Source organism: Mauremys reevesii, linkage group 26, assembly GCF_016161935.1.
Source record: "Mauremys reevesii isolate NIE-2019 linkage group 26, ASM1616193v1, whole genome shotgun sequence".
NCBI lineage: Eukaryota > Metazoa > Chordata > Testudines > Geoemydidae > Mauremys > Mauremys reevesii.
The window spans coordinates 15,867,201-15,887,530 of NC_052648.1; the positions used below are offsets into that span (position 1 = coordinate 15,867,201).

A 20,330-nucleotide genomic window follows, 5' to 3' on the forward strand; every position below is an offset into this window, starting at 1 on the left:
TCTGTGGAGAAAGAAGTAGTGCGGGACTATTTAGGAAAGCTGGACAAGCACACGTCCATGGGGCCGGATGCGCTGCATCCGAGGGTGCTAAAGGAGTTGGCCGATGAGATTGCAGAGCCATTGGCCATTATCTCTGAAAAATCATGGCGATCGGGGGAGGTCCCGGACGACTGGAAAAAAGCTAATGTAGTGCCCATCTTTAAAAAAGGGAAGAAGGAAGATCCAGGGAACTACAGGCCAGTCAGTCTCACCTCAGTCCCTGGAAAAATCATGGAACAGGTCCTCAAGGAATCAATCCTGAACCACTTAAAGGAGGGGAAAGTGATCAGGAACAGTCAGCATGGATTCACAAAGGGCAAGTCATGCCTGACTAACCTAATTGCCTTCTATGATGAGATAACCGGCTCTGTGGATGAGGGGAAACCATGGATGTGCTATTTCTGGACTTTAGCATAGCTTTTGATACAGTCTCCCACAGTATTCTTGCCAGCAAGTTAAAGAAGTATGGGCTGGATGAATGGACGGTAAGGTGGATAGAAAACTGGCTAGATGGTCGGGCTCAACGGGTAGTGATCAATGGTTCCATGTCTAGTTGGCAGCCGGTATCAAGTGGAGTGCCCCAAGGGTCGGTGCTGGGGCCGGTTTTATTCAATATCTTCATTAACGATCTGGAGGATGGTGCGGTCTGCACCCTTAGCAAGTTTGCAGATGACACTAAACTGGGAGGAGTGGTTGATACGCTGGAGGGTAGGGATAGGATACAGAGGGACCTAGACAAATTAGAGGATTGGGCCAAAAGAAATATGATGAGGTTCAACAAGGACAAGTGCAGAGTCCTGCACTTAGGACGGAAGAATCCCATGCACTGTTACAGACTAGGGACCGAATGGCTGGGCAGCAGTTCTGCAGAAAGGGACCTAGGGGTTACGGTGGACGAAAAGCTGAATATGAGTCAACAGTGTGCCCTTGTTGCCAAGAAGGCTAATGGCATTTTGGGTTGTATAAGTAGGGGCATTTCCAGCAGATCGAGGGATGTGATCATTCCCCTCTACTCAGCACTGGTGAGGCCTCATTTGGAGTACTGTGTCCAGTTTTGGGCCCCACACTACAAGGAGGATGTGGATACATTGGAGAGAGTCCAGCGGAGGTCAACAAAAATGATTAGGGGGCTGGAGCACATGACTTATGAGGAGAGGCTAAGGGAACTGGGATTGTTTAGTCTGCAGAAGAGAAGAATAAGGGGGGATTTGATAGCTGCTTTCAACTACCTGAAAGGGGGTTCCAAAGAGGATGGATCTAGACTGTTCTCAGTGGTAGAAGATGACAGAACAAGGAGTAATGGTCTCAAGTTGCAGAGGGGGAGGTTTAGGTTGGACATTAGGAAAAACTTTTTCACTAGTAGGGTGGTGAAGAACTGGAATGGGTTACCTAGGGAGGTGGTGGAATCTCCTTCCTTAGAGGTTTTTAAGGTCAGGCTTGACAAAGCCCTGGCTGGGATGATTTAGTTGGGTTTGGTCCTGCTTTGAGCAGGGGGTTGGACTAGATGACCTCCTGAGGTCCCTTCCAACCCTGAGATTCTATGATTCTCTTTAGAACCCCCTTTCAGGTAGTTGAAAGCAGCTATCAAATCCCCCCTCATTCTTCTCTTCTGCAGACTAAACAATCCCAGTTCCCTCAGCCTCTCCTCAGAAGTCGTGCTCCAGGCCCCTAATCATTTTTGTTGCCCTCCGCTGGACTTTTCCCAATTTTTCAACATCCTTCTTGTAGTGTGGGGGTACTCCAGATGAGGCCTCACCAATGTCGAATAGAGGGGAATGATCACGTCCTTCGATCTGCTGGAAATGCCCCTACTTATACAGCCCAAAATGCCATTAGCCTTCTTGGCAACAAGGGCACACTGTCAACTCATATCCAGCTTCTTGTCCACTGTAACCCCTAGGTCCTTTTCTGCAGAACTGCTGCCTAGTCATTTGGTCCCAAGTCTGTAGCAGTGCATGGGATTCTTCCACCCTAAGTGCAGAACTCTGCACTTGTCCTTGTTGAACCTCATCAGGTTTCTTTTGGCCCAATCCTCTAAAATGTCTGGGTCCCTCTGTATCCTATCCCTACCCTCCAACATACCTAACCAGAAGGGATCCCAGAAGGTAAGATGCCTCTAGGTGTATCGAGTGTGTTATGCAGAAGTCGCACAGCTTGAGGGCTTGTATTGTCTGTCATAACCGATACACATTTTCCTTCCAGATGGGCTTGGAAGGTCTGGGTGGCCAGGCATACTGCTCTTAGCTCTCTGCTGTTGATGTGAAGTGAGAGGTCTGCTTGGGACCACAGGCCTTGAGTCCCTAGATGCGCTCCCCACCCCATCACTGAAGGATCTGTAAATAGAAACAGTAAGGGTTGAGGTCTGGAGAAGGGCACTCCTGTCCAGACTATCTGAGGATTGAGCAACCACAGGAGAGTCTTGATGGCCAGTGGGGGAAGTGCGACTACCTTGTCCAAGCAGTTTTGGCTTGGGTAATACACTGATACCAGCTAGGACCGGAGAGGCCTGAGCTGCAGCCTTGCATGCTATACTACATATGTACAGGGGTGTATGGGGTTGTCAGGGTAGTGCCTCTGATAGGGGAGCAGTCGTACTCCTAGGAGTAGCTCATCCACTTTGGTCCCCACTTGCCACCCAGCTCTCACCTGTGGCTCCAAGTAGCTGTCAGCATGCGACAGCGGCCACACCCCGAAAACCGTCTCGACTGGCGGGCTAAACCAGGTGAGGGTAGCCAATGAGTCCAAGGCCCTCGGTGAGTTAGGGCCTGTCTACCCATTGCATGTGAAGGCTGGATCCGGCTGACTGAGGAAACCTGGTTCAATGGTCAGGAAGGCGATGACAGCAAGCGTTGTGGAACGCTCAAGAGCACGACAAGACACACAGGCGCCTTGGTCATCCACTGCGTCCTGCCCTATCTCCAGCTGTCTCGACTCTTGTCCTGCCACTGGATACAGATAGGAACTGGGAAGAGAGAGTGAGGTTGACGTCGCGCAACTCTCCCTCACTTTAATCCAATTCACGCGCAAGTATCGACATCATATCATATTACATCATATCAAGTCCTGTGGCGATGGGCGAGCGACGAAGCAGCAGGTGTGGATACACTGGGAGCTGTAGCCGCGGACCTGCACACAGGCAGCTCAGGTATAATGGTCGCTCCTCACTGACCGAAGCAGTGGTGGAGCTCGGCATCTTCTTGGGCAACTGAGCAGCCCTATTCAAGATTGCACTGCTCACCTCCGTAGAACGAGGAGGGGGCTAGAAAAGGTGCCCTAAACATTGCCTGCTTCACCTTACCCTGGCCAGCATACCGTGGCTGGCAGGGATCCCATAAAAGTGATCGAACAAAAACAAAACTTAGAGTGACACCGATCACCACTGGCACATGGAATGTGCGCACGCTACTGGACAACATCACGGCAGACAGACCAGAGGGAAGAACAGCATTTGTCGTCAGAGAGCTCGCACGCTACAACATTGACATTGCAGCCCTTAGCGAAACTCGCCTTGCTAATGAAGGACAGCTGTCCGAGTCAGGCGGAGGCTATACATTCTTCTGGAGTGGCCGCAGCAGTGATGAGCGTCGCGAATCTGGAGTTGGCTTCGCCATCAAGAATCATCTTGTTCGGAAACTTTCCAGTCCCCCCAAGGGTGTAAATGATCGTCTCATGACAATGCAACTTCCGCTTCAAAAAGGAAAACAAGCTACTTTGATCAGCACATACGCTCCCACAATGACCAACCCAGAAGATGTGAAGGATAAATTCTATGAAGAACTAGATGCTCTGCTATCATCAGTTCACCGCACAGACAAGCTGATCCTGCTTGGCGATTTTAATGCAAGAGTCGGATGCGATGCCGCAGCCTGGGAAGGAGTCATCAGGAAAAATGGAGTGGGAAAGTGTAACAGCAATGGTCTATTACTGCTGAAAACTTGTGCAGCACATGACCTTCTGATCACCAATACGGTCTTCTGCCTCCCTACCCGTAACAGGACTTCGTGGATGCATCCCCGTTCCAAGCACTGGCATCTGATCGACTATGTCATCATCAGGAGAAGGGACATACAAGATGTCAGGGTTACAAAAGCTATGTGCGGCACTGACTGTTGGACGGATCACAGGCTCATAGTATCTAAAATGAAGCTCCGTATCATGCCGAAGAGATGACCACAAGGCTGTAAGGCTCTCAAAAGGATCAACGTGTTGAAGCTGAAGAACAGCCGCATCACTGAAAATCTAGCAGAAGACCTAGAGAATGAGCTTGCTGATCTTCGTATTGAGGATGACGCTGAGAGAGACTGGGAGCGATTCCGCAACACTGTCCATACAGCTGCATCGAAGGTATTGGGGCCCTCCACACACAGGCGGCAAGACTGGTTTGACGAAAATGATGCAGAAATCCAGGCCTTACTTGCTGAGAAGCACTGCCTGCATCGCGCATATCAGAACGATCCATCCTCAGCGGCAAAGAAGACCACCTTTATCAACGCTTGCAGAACAGTACAGAACCGACTGCGCAAAATGCAAGACTTGTGGCTGAGCGCCAAAGCAGATGAAATACAGGCGGACAGGAACGACTATAAGCAGTTCTATGAAGCCCTCAACACGTTCTATGGGCCACAGTCTTCTGGGAGCTTTCCCCTCCTGAACTCTGATGGCTCTGTGCTCCTTACAGAGAAGACACAGATTCTCCAGAGATGGGCTGAACATTTTGAAGCAGTTCTCAACTGACCCTCAGTCATCAATGATGAGGCCATTGACAAGATGCCCCAGGTTGCAGTCAATGACTCCAAGGATGCTTCACCAGAAGAGGACGAAGTGAAGAAAGCCATCAACCAGCTGTCAAGTGGCAAATCCCCAGGGTCAGATGCCATACCAGTAGAGGTGTACGAAGTCGGTGGACCCGTGCTGCTATGAAAACTCACTGAGCTGTTTCAGTCCTTCTGGAAGCAGGGATCCATTCCACAGGAATTTAGAGAGGCGTCCATTGTATACCTCTATAAGAGGAAGGGCAATCGCCAGGTATGTGACAATCACCGTGGAATCTCGCTGCTCTCTACAGCGGGGAAAGTTCTTGCACGGATTTTGTTGAACCGACTGATCACTCACCTGGAGCAGGGCTTACTGCCAGAATCACAGTGCGGCTTCCGCAAGGTGGGACTACTGACATGATCTTCGCTGCACGTCAGCTAGAGGAGAAATGTCAAGAGCAGAACCGTGAACTCTACACAACTTTTGTGGACCTCACGAAAGCGTTCGACTCTGTCAGTCGCCAGGGCCTGTGGAGGATCATGTAGAAATTGGGCTGTCCAGACCGATCCATACGAATGGTATGTCAATTTCATCACGGTATGATGGCTCGTGTCCTGGATGACGGTGAAACATCTGAGGCCTTCCCAGTCACCAACAGCGTCAAGCAAGGGTGTGTTTTAGCACCCACTTGTTTAGCATGATATTCTCTGCCACTCTGACTGATGCCTTTCAACACTGCACTGAAGGAGTAGGCCTGAAGAACAGAACCGATGGGAAACTATTCAATCTGAGGCAACTGCGTGCCATCACCAAGGTGAAGGAAACTGTACTTCGAGACTTTCTCTTTGCCGATGATTGTGCTCTGAATGCTAGTACAGTGCCAGAAATGCAAGCCAGTATGGACAAGTTTTCATCTGCATGCAACAACTTCGGCCTCACCATTAACATCAAGAAGACTGAGGTCATGCACCAGCCAGCTCCCCACACTCCGTACTCAGAACCGTCCATCACTGTAAATGGACAGAGACTTCAGGCAGTGGACCACTTCACGTACCTGGGCAGTACCCTTTCTCGAGCAGTGTCAATCGATGATGAAGTAAACTGCAGAATTGCTAAAGCCAGCTCTGCATTTGGCCAATTGCGCTCCAACGTCTGGGAACGTCGAGGGATCAGCCTACCAACGAGGCTGAAGGTCTACCGAGCAGTGGTGCTTCCAACTCTGCTGTATGCCTGCGAGACGTGGACTGTCTATCGGAGTCATGCACGAAGGCTCAATCACTTCCACATTTCCTGTCTGCAAAAGCTTCTAAAAATCAGATGGCAGGACAAAGTGCCCGATACTGAAGTCCTTATCAGAGCCAGTCTGCCGTCAGTTCACACACTGCTGATGAGAGCCCAGACAAGATGGGCCGGACATGTCGTGAGACTGTCAGACGAGCGCATTCCTAAACAGCTTTTCTACGGAGAACTCGCCCAGGGAAAGCGCTCCCATGGAGGACAAAAGAAGCGGTTCAAGGACACGCTGAAGACCTCTCTGAAGTCCCTCGAGATTAACACCGGCACATGGGAAACCCTCGCACTGAACCATCCAGCATGGCGCAGCCTCATTCACACAGGCAGTAATACCTCTGAGGCGAGGCATACTGCTGAGGCTGAAAGAAAGCGCGAGCTGCGCAAGTCCAGAGCTGCCCGCACATCATCGACAGTGCCATCACGTCTGCCCGATGTGTGACAGGACGTTCCATGACGTTCCATCAGTCATCTTCGGACGCACAGAGTCCGGTCATCGAACGAATGAGTTGTTGAGGTCTTCATCGACAATGATGGACGAACATCATCAACATATGTACAGGAAGCCATGTGCCCCAGAAGCTTCAGGCAGTTCCATGCCCTGGTGGTGGGGTATCGTCCGGGGTCCTCTATGATAGAGCATAAAGCCTGGAAACAAGACTCTGGTAGGAATGCTCTGGCTTGTCTTGAATCTAGAACTGCCCCTATGAATTCAGAGTGAGAGTGAGGGTTGACTTTTGTGCATTTACCAGCAGGCCTAACCTATTAAAAATTGACTTTATTAGGTTTGTGTATACCTCTACCTGAGCCCTGCTGCAGCTCTTGATCAGCCAGTTGTTGAGGTATGGAAACTCCTGAACCCCTTGCTTCCCCAGGAAATCTGCGATGACTGCCATGCACTTGGTGAACATGCGAGTGGCCATTAACAAGCCAAAGGGGAGAACTGTAACCCGGAGGAATCTTCTGTGATTGGGGATGATTGATATATGGAGGTATGCGTCCTTCAAATCGAGGGTGGCATACCAGTCCCCCAGATCCAGGGAAGGGATAATGGATCCCAAGGAGATCATGCAGAGCCTCAACTTCTTTATGAATCTGTTAAGATTTTGCAGGTCCAGTATAGGTCTGAGACCACTGCTGGCTTTTGGGATTATGAAATAGCTGGAGTAGAAACCTCTGCCCCCTAGCTCCTGAGGGACCTTCTCTACTGCTCCCACTCTTAGGAGCATTTGCACCTCTTGTGGTAGAAGCTGGTCTTGAGAAGGGTCCCTGAAGAGGGAGAATGGGATGGAGGTGGAGAACTGAACTGAATATCTCAGTCCTATCGTGCGTAGCACCCAGTAGTCTGACATAATCTGGGCCCATGAAGGATAGAAGTGGGATAAATGGTCAAGAAACACAGGGGAGAAAGATCCAGTTCCTGAACTGGTGCATCGCCCTCAGGCACACCCTCAAAAGTTCTGGATGTTTTGCAGGTCTGGGACCCTGAGTAGATGAAGGAGGCGGCCACCTCCTCGTATGTTTTCTGCCTCTCTTTCTGATGTAATCCTGCTTATTCTGAGATTGATAGAAGTGAGGAAGGAGTTAAGGCCTAAAGTGTTTCCTTTGTGGAGCCAGAGTATGAAGCCCCAGTGACTTGAGGGTGGCCCTGGAGTCTTTTAGGCTGTGGAGCCTCAAGTCTGTCTTCTTGGAAAAGAGGGATAATCCCCTGAAAGGGATGTCCTATATAGTCTGCTGGACCTCATACGGGGAGTCCCGAGGCCTGGAGTCAAGAGCTCTGCCTCATGGCTACAGCCGAAGACGTGGTATGAGTCACTGAATCGGACACATCCAGGGCTGCCTGTAATGAGGCCTTGGCCACCAATTTTCCCTTTTCCACAAGGCCAAGAAACCTGCCCTGCATTCCATTGGCAGCAGCTCCATAAACTTTGACATTGCTCCCCAAGAGTTGGGGCTATATCTGCCGAGGATCACTTGATGGTTGGAAATCTGAAGCCCCCCAGTAGAATATACTTTTCTACAGAAGAGGTCCTACTTCTTAGCATCCTTGGCCTTCGGTAAGGGCCTTTGTGGGCTTTGATGTTTACATTCATTTGCTGCTGCCACCTCTAGGGAGCCTGATGGTGGGTGGGAATATTCAACCCCCTTAGATAGGATGGAGTAAAAGTATTTCATCCTCTTTGCAGTAGGGACCAAAAAGAGGCTGGGGTCTGCAATTTTTAGCTGTGTCTTGGACGGTCTTTATAAGTGGTAGGTCAACCTGGGATGGGCTCGAGGGGGCCAGGATGTCCACCATAGGTTCTGAGGCCTCGGAAATGTCTTCAACTTGGAGCCCCAGGTTCTGGGCCATTCTCCTCAAAAGTTGTCAGTGGACCTTGCTGTCATCAAGGATGGGTATAGAGGACGTCCCTGTCACAGCTTCGTCTGGTGAAAGGAACAGGCTGTTGCTCCTGTCCTTCCGTTCCAAGGGGGTCACGTGGTACTGGTTCCTCAAGTACAGCATCCAGTTTGGTACCATGAAGTTGGTCCTGTACCGAAGGGAGCAAAGGGAGGGCTCTGCTCTCTGAGGCAAGGGACAACAACCGCCTCAAATGCGACCACTGGGCTTGGTGGAACACCATGGTTTCCAAAAGGGCCATTGCGCTGGTACCTGCCACTGCGTGGGCCAGGGCACAGGAGGGAAAGATTGACCCATGTCAGTCCTTGAATGCCTATGCTCCGACCTGTGCCAGCTCCTCCTAGAAATGTAGGATTCCAGCTCAGAGTCCGATGCGGAAGACTCTCTTTGTGGCAACCAAGCGGGAGTGGTGCCTGACAATGCCGGGGTAACGATTGGTGCGGCATCATAGCTAGCTTGCTCCCGGATGGTACCGGGGAGCGGTGCTGGGGCGAAGGAGACCAGTGCAACACCATAGCCGGCTTCCCTCAGGATGGTTCCAGGAGTCTTTGCAGTGCCGGCCCTTTTGGGCCCACTGCACACTCTCGCCTGGTGGGAGACAGGGATACTGTGAAGGCTATTAGTTCCCTAGCTGCCTCAAAAGTTTCAGGCATGGACAGCAGCTCCAGTGTCTCTCTCCGCAGCTATCTTGAGGAGGGGAGTCCATCGGCACCAGACTTGACTGATCTCTCACTGGGGCCGGAGTCATTGGTGCCATGCTGGGTAGAGTGAGTGGCCTGGTGCGGGTCACACTCCGCTCAAGTCCTTTTGCGGTGCTGGCCTCGGCGTGGATGAGTGCCCCCTATCATATTTCTTTTGCTTCTTGCGTGGCACCGGTGACTGGCAGCAGTGCCGTGCACTGCCATGAGCGGAGCCTCTATGTGCCAGAGAGTCCTGCTGGAGCCGAGAGTCTACAGACAGTCTTTTTTCGGTGCAGAGGTCTCCCTTGTCAATGCCAGTGCAACTTCGCACCACTGCAGACGTGCTGGGTGCCGGTTCAGCTGAACTTGGCTCTGAGTGGGGACGAAGGGCTGGAGGAACTTCAGCCGCTGATCCCTCCCCTTTTGAGCTCTGGGACGAAATCCCCTGCAGATCTTGCAGTGCTCCTTTTGATAGGATCCTCCTGGACACTTCAGGCAAGAAGTGTGAGGGTCGTTCTTGGGCACAGGCTTACTGCAAGAAGTGCACGGTTTAAACCCTGGATACTGAGGCATGCCCCAGTCCCAGGACAGGAAAGAAGGGGGTGACCGAAGCAGGTCCTAACTACACTAAAGTACTACATTAAACTAAATATATAATATAGATATACCCAGGTTATACCTAGTATAACTATAACTATATGCAGGGAGAAAACAGTAAGTCCACTATGGTAGCACTTGCAGTTGCAAGAGAGAAACAACATTCCAGCCAACCGTCACAGGTGCTAAGAAGGAACTGAAGAGGCCAGGGGCCAGCAGGACTCTATATACGGCGCCAGGAAGGTACGACTCCAGGAGGCTCCAGAGCCGACCAATGTATACCGCTATGGGAAAATCTTCTGGCGACTGTGCACGTGGTGCACACACACTTGGAATCAACGTGAGCTAGCACGCAAAGAACAACAAACTAGAATTACAGGAGTTTTCTAAAACAACCTCCATCACACACACAAAAAGAGAACAAACTCTGGGCATTTTAAGCCCAAGCCATCACTTTGTTCCCAGGACTCAGAAACCAGCTTTTATACTGGATGTTTTCACTTTAAAGGTTTCACCTGGAGTAGTGACATTCATTTAAGTTCAATCACATAAGCTTTGTTTTTCTGATTAAATATTTACCTTAACTCTGTCTCTTAAGTTCTGCCCAAATACAAATGCTTGCTGTGCATTGTGCTCTAACTTCTCGCCATTTTCATCCTCTGAAGTATTGTTAGACTCATTTTTCTGACATTCTCTCACCTACAGGGAAAAAAAAGGAGAAAAATTAAGCCTAGAGACATCAGATCAGTTTGCTGAATAACATTTTTGTTAAAAACTATACTTTTTCCTTTCCAATAATTTTTATTCATGCTATGCACTAGGAAGAAGGGGGGGCTCCAAAGAGGATGGAGCTCGGCTGTTCTCAGTGGTAGCAGATGACAGAACAAGGAGCAATGGTCTCAAGTTGCAGTGGGGGAGGTCTAGGTTGGATATTAGGAAAAACTGTTTCATTAGAAGGGTGGGGAAGCACTGGAATGGGTTCCCTAAGGAGGTAGTGGAATCTTCATCCTTCAAGGTTTTTAAGGCCCGGCTTCACAAAGCCCTGGCTGGGATGACTTAGTTCAGGTTGGTCCTGCTTTGAGCAGGGGGTTGGACTAGATGCAGGGCCGCCCAGAGGATTCAGGGGGCCTGGGGCAAAGCAATTTTGGGGCCCCTTCCATAAAAAAAATTGCAATACTATACAATACTATATTCTCATGGGGGTCCCTGTGGGGCCTCAGGCAAATTGCCCCACTTGGTCCTCTTCCCCCCGCCCCCAGGCAGCCCTGGGAAAAATTAACCTTCCGCATCTCGGCACAAACCCAGTTTTGAGAAAACTTCTTTTCAAGTCACCTTTACAAGGTATCACTGGTTCTCAGCATCAGCTAGTGCTAAAAGGCACTAAAGCTCATTAAAAGGGTTGGACAAATATTTTCTGTCAAAACTTTTTTTGGATCGAAAACTAGGGGTTTTTAAAAAGCAGAAAAAAATCACGGACAATGTCTGCTTTCCTTCAAAATTTGTTGTGGTTTTTTAAATTGAAAAGCTGAAATTAGTCTGCCAAAACCTGAAAATGGTTTGGGGTTTCAGAAGTGTGTGGCCAAATATTTGCTACTTGCTGTGTTTGATTATTTAAAGAAACAATAACAAAATTCTGCTTAAAAAAAAATCCAAAACTTTTGAACCACCTCAGCTTGTGACCAAACGCCTGAGCCCATCCAGTCAGAGATTTTTTCAGGTTTCTGATACTCTGCTGGCTTCCTTGACTCGTATCTGCCTCCATAACTTTGGGTTCATTTAGACTAGAACATAAGAACAGCCATACTGGATCAAACCAAAGGTCCATCCAGCCCAGTATCCTGTCTACTGACAATGGCCAATGCCAAGTGCCCCAGAGGGAGTGAACCTAACAGGTAATGATCAAGTGATCTCTCTCCTGCCATCCATCTCCATCCTCTGACGAACAGAGGCTAGGGACACCATTCCTTAACCATCCTGGCTAATAGCCATTAATGGACTTAGCCTCCATGCAGTTATCTGTTTCCTAGAGACTGGCTCCATGGGGTCCCTCACAAACTGAAGATGGTTACTGTGGGTTTGCCTTTAGTATAGCTTATGTACATACTCCACGAACTGAGCATTTGAGCTTGTTCCAGAATCTGGGATGAGCCTATTTTGTAAAAACTGAAATGCTCAAAATAGCACATGCATGTGAATGGACACAGGGTGCTAAAATTAAATTAACCCAGGAGTTCTCAAACTGGGGGTTGGGACCCTCAGGGGGTCACATGGTTATTACTGGCAGTCGCGAGCTGTCAGCCTCCACCTCAAACCCCGCTTTGCCTCCAGCATTTATAATAGTGTTAAATATATTAAAAAGTGTTTTTAATTTATATGGGGGGGGGGGGTCGCACTCAGAGTTTTGCTATGTGGAAGGGGTCACCAGTACAAAAGTTTGAGAACCACTGAATTAACCCCTCTGAAGCCTCAGGGAATGCAAGGGGGTGGGGGGGTCTCCCTTGGTAGGGTTGGGAAGGAGGTAGGTGGTGTAGGATATTGCTCTGGGTCAGATCAATGGTCAATCTTAGTCCAGGATCCTGTCTTCCAACAGAGGCTGGTCCCAGATGCTTCAGAGGGACAAAACAGGGCAGTATATCAAATGATCCATTCCCTGTCATCCAGTCCCAGCTTCTGGCAGTCAGATGTTTAGGGACATCTAGAGCATGGGGCTAATAGCCACTGATGGATCTATCCTCCATGAACAATGGGACCCCAATACAAATAATGACTGAACCAGAGAGAATAGTTCATCTAGAGGACCACTGATAATGCAAGGGTTGAAGAGGAAATACTTCACAGAATGGAGACAACTAGATACCTATTAGACCTATATGCATTACAGTTTCTTTATAATTGCAATGTTCCAAATACATTCACAAAGATCATTTCTAAAGAGAACAATTGCAAGGTTCCACTTACTTGCAGGCTATTTTTCTTTAGATGCCATTTAGTAGCCAAAAACATAGGGGACAGGGGGTGGGGGACTTATGATGCCTGTTAACTAACACACACACACACACACACACACACACACACTCTGCAAGCTCCCCCTCTTAAGGCTGCTTAAAATTTCCCATTATAAGCCCTTGCTTTCAGTTATGTTTATCAAACTTTAAGCCATGGGGCTGAAATTTTCCATGTCTGCTCTCTGCCCTGGACATATTTTTTTTTCAAAGCTTCAGTGAAAATGATTAAGCCACTTCCACTGTTTAGGTGACGCAGCTCAGAAACTTCCTCCTCCCTTGGGAGTCAATGAAAGGTGCATTCAGCTGGTTTCAATAGCTCATTTCCTGCCCCACTTTTCTCAGCCTTTGCCACTACACTACTTTCCAGGCTGCTAGCTCGTTATCCTGGACTTCTAGTTCCCTCTGCTTCCTGGCTGCAGGCCACATTTTCAGCTCTATGTTCTTGACCCCCTGCTGTCTGGCTCCATGGAACAGTGCAGGAAGCAGGCACTGGAATACAACTAGCTCCCCCTTTGGGGAAAGCTGGACAGCAATGAGTAGCTGCAGGGTAGCAGGGCAGAGAGAAAATGAAAGGTTAGTGAAGTCCATGGCAAAATACTATAGCACCTTGGGAAAATGCCAAATTCTACAACTATGAAATTGGAATCCACAGGGTCCTGACTGAGATGAATGGGGCAGCTTACACCTTTCAGAGCTATTGTTTCCAGCAGACTCACTGCATCTGTTATCCTTGAAAACATGAACAGAGGACATTTCCCCAGCCAAGCATGATTTTTTTTTAATGGAAGGTCAGATTCTGGAGCACAATTCTGTGGCAAGCAGAATTGCAAGTACGGTGGTACCTGCCAATTCACAGTACTGGCAAGAGCTTTTTAGCAGGTACGGGGTACCAGAAAGACTTGGGGCTAGCCCCCGCCCCCAGAAGGGGAGGGGCTGCGCTCTGCTCCTTAAAGGAGCAGAACGCAGCTAGGGAGGGCATTAATTCTTTAAATGGCTTTAACAGCACAATACATATGCTAACAAACGTAAACAAACTCTAACATGCATTATGTTAACTGGAACTGGAGCAGCAAAACAAAGAAAACAAATGCCTCATTTTCCAGCTTTGTAGGTGAGAGAGAACTATAAGTGAAGATATAAGTGACGGCCTTAAACCAGCTGCCTCAGTAATCTGCCAAGAACTTTGCTGAAAATATGTTCCTCATCTTAGCAATGGAGCTAAGATTTATCACACATCTGCCCACCTTTATTCGAATGAAGCTCCTTCTGATCTGACAGCTCAGGCATTGTCAGTTTCATCCAGAACAATTTACAAACTTGGAACCTAATCCTGTAAATCCTTAATCATTTGATCAAGCCCACTGAAGACAATGGGACTATTTGCATGACTATGGACCACTTTTGTGGACTGGTAAAAGTTTCAGGAGTCTATTATGTTCCTATAAAGGAAGTTCAATCCCCCGTTGAAAAGCAATGTTTGGGTACAATACCATAAAGCAGTTTAGAATTCAGTTCTAATTACATTTTACATACTATTTGTTCTACAGACTCCCTATATTAAGGATACAGGATGGACACTGAATGAGGCACAAAGTGTCAAGAAGAAATAGGATATTCTCTTATATTTAAGGTGCTGAACTGAGACCCAGGAGAGCTGGTTTATTCCTGGCTCTACTACAGATTTTGTGCATGATGTTGGATAAAATTATCTATTGTGACAGGGTCAGGCCAGATGGCTACAGGAGAGTGATTTAAAGTGTACTCATTCCAATTACAGGGCCTCAAAAGAGTCCTGTATTGTTATTTTTCGTCACTACCTCCCCGGGTCGGGAGTGGGTAATTTGCACGCCTGCTGCCTTCCTTGGATGTGGTAGCTGTTTGTCAGGCTCCCTCTCCGGAATCGAACCCTGATTCCCCGTTACCTGTGGTCACTATGGTAGACACAGGAGGTACCAACAAAAGTTGATAGGGCAGACGTTTGAATGCGTCGTTGCCACCACTACAGGAGAGTGATGGAAGGCAGAGATATAAGCCTCAGATTAAGCAGGTCCCTTTTCCCTGGGTAAGGTAACAGGGGCAGTTCCAGAACAATCAGGAACTTGCTGGAACCAGTTAAGGCAGGCAGGCTAATTAGGACACCTGGAGCCAATTAAGAAGCTGCTAGAATCCATTAAGAGAGGCAGGCTAAACAGGGCACCTGGCTTAAAAAGGACCTCACTGCAGTCAGTGAGGGGTGTGCGAGGAGCAGGGAGCAAGAGGCATGCAAAAAGCTGAGAGTGAGTAGGCGAACTGCTGGAGGACTGAGAAGTACAAGCGTTATCAGACATCAGGAGGAAGGTCTGGTGGTGAGTACAAAGAAGGTGTTGGGAGGAGGCCATGGGGAAGTAGCCCATGGAGTTGTAGCTATCACGCAGCTGTTACAGGAGACACTAAAGACAGCTGCAATCCACAGGGCCCTGGGCTGGAACCCGGAGTAGAGGGTGGGCCCGGGTTCCCCCCATACCCCCATTTGATATAAGAGGAGTTGATCTGGACTGTGGGTCCCACCAGAGGGGAAGGTCTTGGCCTGTCCCCCCAACCCATTAGGTGGGCCAGCAGAGACTGCAGGGGATTGTTCTCCTCCTCTTCCCCATGCTGGCCAGTGATGAGGTAAGCTGAGTGAACAGCAGGTTTGTGCCACTAACAAAAGGAGCCAAACTGAGGACTGCCGAAAACCTCTGAGGCGAGCGCATCCATCAGAAAGCGCAGAACCCACCAAGGCAGAGGAGGAACTTTGTCACACTATGTATATGCATGGAGGGCCAAATGAAGGTTGCACTGACAACCTTTATTCTGGCATTTTTAACATCTGAGTGCATATCTTTGCAATCTGAAAATTCTGGTAACAGTTTCTCAGTATATGCTCTTTTATATACCTCTTGACAGAAGAGCAATGTGATTGCACTAGGAGGCAATGTCATCACATGTGTGCCACTAAAATGTACCTGCCACAATCCTTCCAACACACAGAAGAAAGCTGGGTGTCTGGCTAGAGACAGAAGTAGCTGTAAACACCAAGGGCAAGTCATGCCTGACTAATCTAATTGCCTTCTTCCTGACACAAGGAAGAAAGGAGAGCAGTAGAACAGAGACCCTGGACTTCAGGAAAGCAGACTTCGACTCCCTCAGGGAACTGATGGGCAAGGTCCCCTGGGAGAATAACATGACGGGGAAAGGAGTCGAGGAAAGCTGGCTGTATTTTAAAGAAACCTTATTGAGGTTGCAGGAACAAACCATCCCGATGTGTAGGAAGAAAAGTAAATATGGCAGGCGACCAGCTTGGCTCAACAGTGAAATCCTTGCTCGTCTTAAACACAAAAAAAACAGCTTATAAGAAGTGGAAGATTGGACAAATAACCAGAGAGGAGTATAAAAGTATTGCTCAGGCATGCAGGAGTGAAATTAGGAAGGCCAAATCACACTTGGAGTTGCAGCTAGCCGGAGATGTTAGGAGTAACAAGAAGGGTTTCTTCAGGTATGTTGGCAACAAGAAGAAAGTCAAGGAAAGTGTAGGCCCCTTACTGAATGAGAGAGGCAACCTAGTGACAGAGGATGTGGAAAAAGCTAATGTACTCAGTGATTTTTTTGCCTCTGTCTTCACAGACAAGGCCAGCTCCCAGACTGCTGCACTGGGCAGCACAGTATGGGGAAAAGGTGACCAACCCTCTGTGGAGAAAGAAGTGGTTCGGGACTATTTAGAAAAACTGGACGAGCACAAGTCCATGGGGCTGGATGCGCTGCATCCGAGGGTGCGAAAGGAGTTGGCGGATGTGATTGCAGAGCCATTGGCCATTATCTTTGAAAACTCATGGCGATTGTGGGAGGTCCTGGATGACTGGAAAAAGGCTAATGTAGTGCCCATCTTTAAAAAAGGGAAGAAGGAGGGTGCGGGGAACTACAGGCCAGTCAGCCTCACCTCAGTCCCTGGAAAAATTATGGTCAGGTCCACAAGGAATCAATTCTGAAACACTTAGAGGAGAGGAAAGTGATCAGGAACAGTCAGCATGGATTCATCAAGGGCAAGTCATGCCTGACTAACCTAATTGCCTTCTATGAGGAGATAACTGGCTCTGTGGATGAGGGGAAAGCAGTGGATGTGTTATTCCTTGACTTTAGCAAAACTTTTGATACGGTCTCCCACAGTATTCTTGCCAGCAAGTTAAAGAAGTATGGTCTGGATGAATGGACTATAAGGTGGTTAGAAAGCTGGCTAGATCGTTGGGCTCAACGGGTAGTGATCAACGCCTCCATGTCTAGTTGGCAGCTGGTTTCAAGCGGAGTGCCCCAAGGGTCGGTCCTGGGGCCGGTTTTGTTTAATATCGTCATTAATGATCTGGAGGATGGCATGGACTGCACTCTCATCAAGTTTGCAGATGACACTAAACTGGGAGGAGTGGTAGATACGCTGGAGGGTAGGGATAGGATACGGAGAGACCTAGACAAATTAGAGGATTGGGCCAAAAGAAAACTGATGAGGTTCAACAAGGACAAGTGCAGAGTCCTGCATTTAGGAAGAATCCCATGTACTGCTACAGACTAGGGACCGAATGGCTAGGAAGCAGTTCTGCAGAAAAGGACCTAGGGGTTACAGTGGACGAGAAGCTGGATACGAGTCACCAGCGTGCCCTTGTTGCCAAGAAGGCTAATGGCATTTTGGGCTGTATAAGTAGGGGCATTTCCAGCAGATCGAGGGCGTGATCATTCCCCTCTATTCGACATTGCTGAGGCCTCATCTGGAGTACTGTGTCCAGTTTTGGGCCCCACACTACAAGAAGGATGTGGAAAAATTGGAAAGAGTCCAGCGGAGGGCAACAAAAATTATTAGGGGGCTGGAGCACATAACTTATGAGGAGAGGCTGAGGGAACTGGGATTGTTTAGTCTGCAGAAGAGAAGAATGAGGCGGGATTTGATAGCTGCTTTCAACTACCTGAAAGGGGGTTCCAAAGAGGATGGATCTAGACTGTTCTCAGTGGTCCCTGATGACAGAACAAGGAGTAATGGTCTCAAGTTGCAGTGAGGGAGGTTTAGGTTGGATATTAGGAAAATCTTTTTCACTAGGAGGGTGGTGAAGCACTGGAATAGGTTACCTAGGGAGGTGGTGGAATCTCCTTCCTTAGAGGTTTTTAAGGTCAGGCTTGACCTGGCTGGGATGATTTAGTTGGGAACTGGTCCTGCTTTGAGCAGGGGGTTGGACTAGATGACCTCCTGAGGTCCCTTCCAACCCTGATATTCTATGATTCATCTGGAAGGAACAGAGGTGGCAGCTGGCACTATGTCACCTTTTAGAGCCATGCCCTGGGAACATGTTGGAACACTGAAGGGAGAGGTAGGAGGAACACATGAGCACTCTAAGAGGTGCTGCTACCAGAAGTTTCCACCATCTAACCTGTACCCGTTGGCACATCCTAAGAGTGGGAATGTGCAGAGGACACAAAAAAGAACAAGAGCCTGAGCACCCACATCTGCACCTGTAGTCCCCAGACCTCTCTCTCCTCCTCTGAATTCTTCCATGATTTCTATTCATGCGCCTCCCTACTCCTGCCGTGACCCTCATTCCCCCTTCATCATCTGCATCTCTCCTCCATAAACAACTTTTTGTGGTTACTATGGTTTAACTGCAGTAGATCTGTTGTCCTCTGGGCCCTGTATCCATTGTCAAGTCCCTTCCCTTGACCCCTTCCACGCCCTTCACCTCTCTCCATCCCCTACTTTCCCCCCATCCCCGTAGTTCCACAGTATTCTTCCCAGCAAGTTAAAAAAGTATGGATTGGATGACTGGACTATACGGTGGATAGAAAGCTGGCTAGATCGTCGGCTCAAAGATCAACGGTTGGCAGCCAGTATTAAGCTGAGTGCCCAAGGGGTCTGTCCTGGGGCCGGTTTTGTTCAACATCTTCATTAATGATCTTGGATGACGGGATGGATTGCACCCTCAGCAAGTTCACAGATGACTCTAAGCTGGGGGGGGGAAGGTAGATATGCTGGAGGGTAGGAATAGGATCCAGAATGACCTAGACAAATTGGAGGACTAGACCAAAAAAAATCTGATGAGGTTCAACAAGGACAAGTGCAGAGTCCTGCACTTAGGATGGAAGAATCCCATGCACAGGCTGGAGACCACCTGGCTAAGCGGCAGTTCTACAGAAAAGCACCTGGGGATTACAGTGGATGAGAAGCTGGATATGAATCAACACTGTGCCCTTGTTGCCAAGACGGCTAACCGCATATTGGGCTGCATTAGTAGGAGTATTGCCAGCAGTTCAAGGGAAGTGATTATTCAGCACTCGTGAGGCCACTTCTGGGGTACTGCATCCAGTTTTGGGTCCCCCACTACAGAAAGGATGTGGACAAATTGGAGAGAGTCCAGTGGAGGGCAACAAAAATTATTAGAGGGCTGGGGCACATGACTTACGAGGAGAGGCTGAGGGAACTGGGCTTATTTAGTCTGCAGAAGAGAAGAGTGAGGGAGGATTTGATAGCAGCCTTTAACCACCTGAAGCGGGGTTCCAAAGAGGATTGAGCTCAGCTGTTCTCAGTGGTGGCAGATCATAGAACAAGGAGCAATGGTCTTAAGTTGCAGTGGGGGAGGTCGAGGTTGGATATTAGGAAAACTATCTCACTTGGAGGGTGGTGAAGCGCTGGAATGGGTTCTCTAGGGAGGTGGTGGAATCTCCATCCTTAGAAGTTTTTAAGGCCTGGCTTGACAAAGCCCTGGCTGGGATGATTTAGTTGGGGTTGGTCCTGCTTTGAGCAGGGGGTTGGACTAGATGACCTCCTGAGGTCTCTTCCAACCTTAATCCTCTATGACTCTGAGCAACATTCTACATTCAAACATTTAATAAATGTGTTTAAGCATTTAAAATATAAGCATCTATAAAAACACTTTAAATGCATATGGGACAGGAAACTGGAGTGGTGGGAAAAGCTGGGGCGTTGGTTTAGTTAGTAGGGCTGATGAAGGAAGCTGTACAGTAAGGAATCTTGTTTCTCAGGCTCTCTAGTTGTGTCCCTAACAAATCCATAGCCAGGCTTTCATTCAAGCTCTCTCTGTGCCCTTTTCCCTCTTCCCCAGCTTCCCACTACCCTGATAAATTTGGCCAGCAGAAGATGCAGTCAGACTGACCTTGTAAGGTCCACTGGACTCAGGATCCTCTGGTGAGCTGCACGACAGTTGCCACAGGCAGCAGTGCCTCTTTGATAGAGAAGCTTCACTTCTCATGCGACACTTACATTAAAGCTTCCTACCCCTCTTGCTCCCTGACTTGCACACAGGGCAAAGAAAGGGAGACATCTGCAGGCAAAGCAGTACGAGAAGTATATTGTCCAACTCTGAGACGGTGGCCCTCTCCCTATCAGGCTGGCAAATCTATAGTTCATACAGGAGACCCAGCCCAGTAAACCTCACTAAATTAAGTCACACTTAGGCTTCTGTCAGCAAACTTTATCAGGATGCAGCTGGTGGTGTGTTGGGGTTGCAGCAGACACCAATGGGGAGGAGCATCACTTAAGAGAGAGACCCTCCCCAT

The 20,330-nt window shown here is 48.7% G+C and overlaps 1 protein-coding gene across 3 annotated transcripts in view; it reads right to left on the reverse strand.

Moving 5' to 3' along the window:
* The window catches only part of RANBP3 (RAN binding protein 3), a 224,602-nt gene that overhangs the window by 55,529 nt on the left and 148,743 nt on the right, over positions 1 to 20,330 (reverse strand). For all 3 annotated transcript variants that reach the window (XM_039515887.1, XM_039515886.1, XM_039515888.1), the window contains one exon: positions 10,339 to 10,458. In XM_039515887.1, coding sequence (XP_039371821.1) covers positions 10,339 to 10,458 — 120 coding nt within the window. The remainder of the gene's footprint in view (positions 1 to 10,338; positions 10,459 to 20,330) is intronic.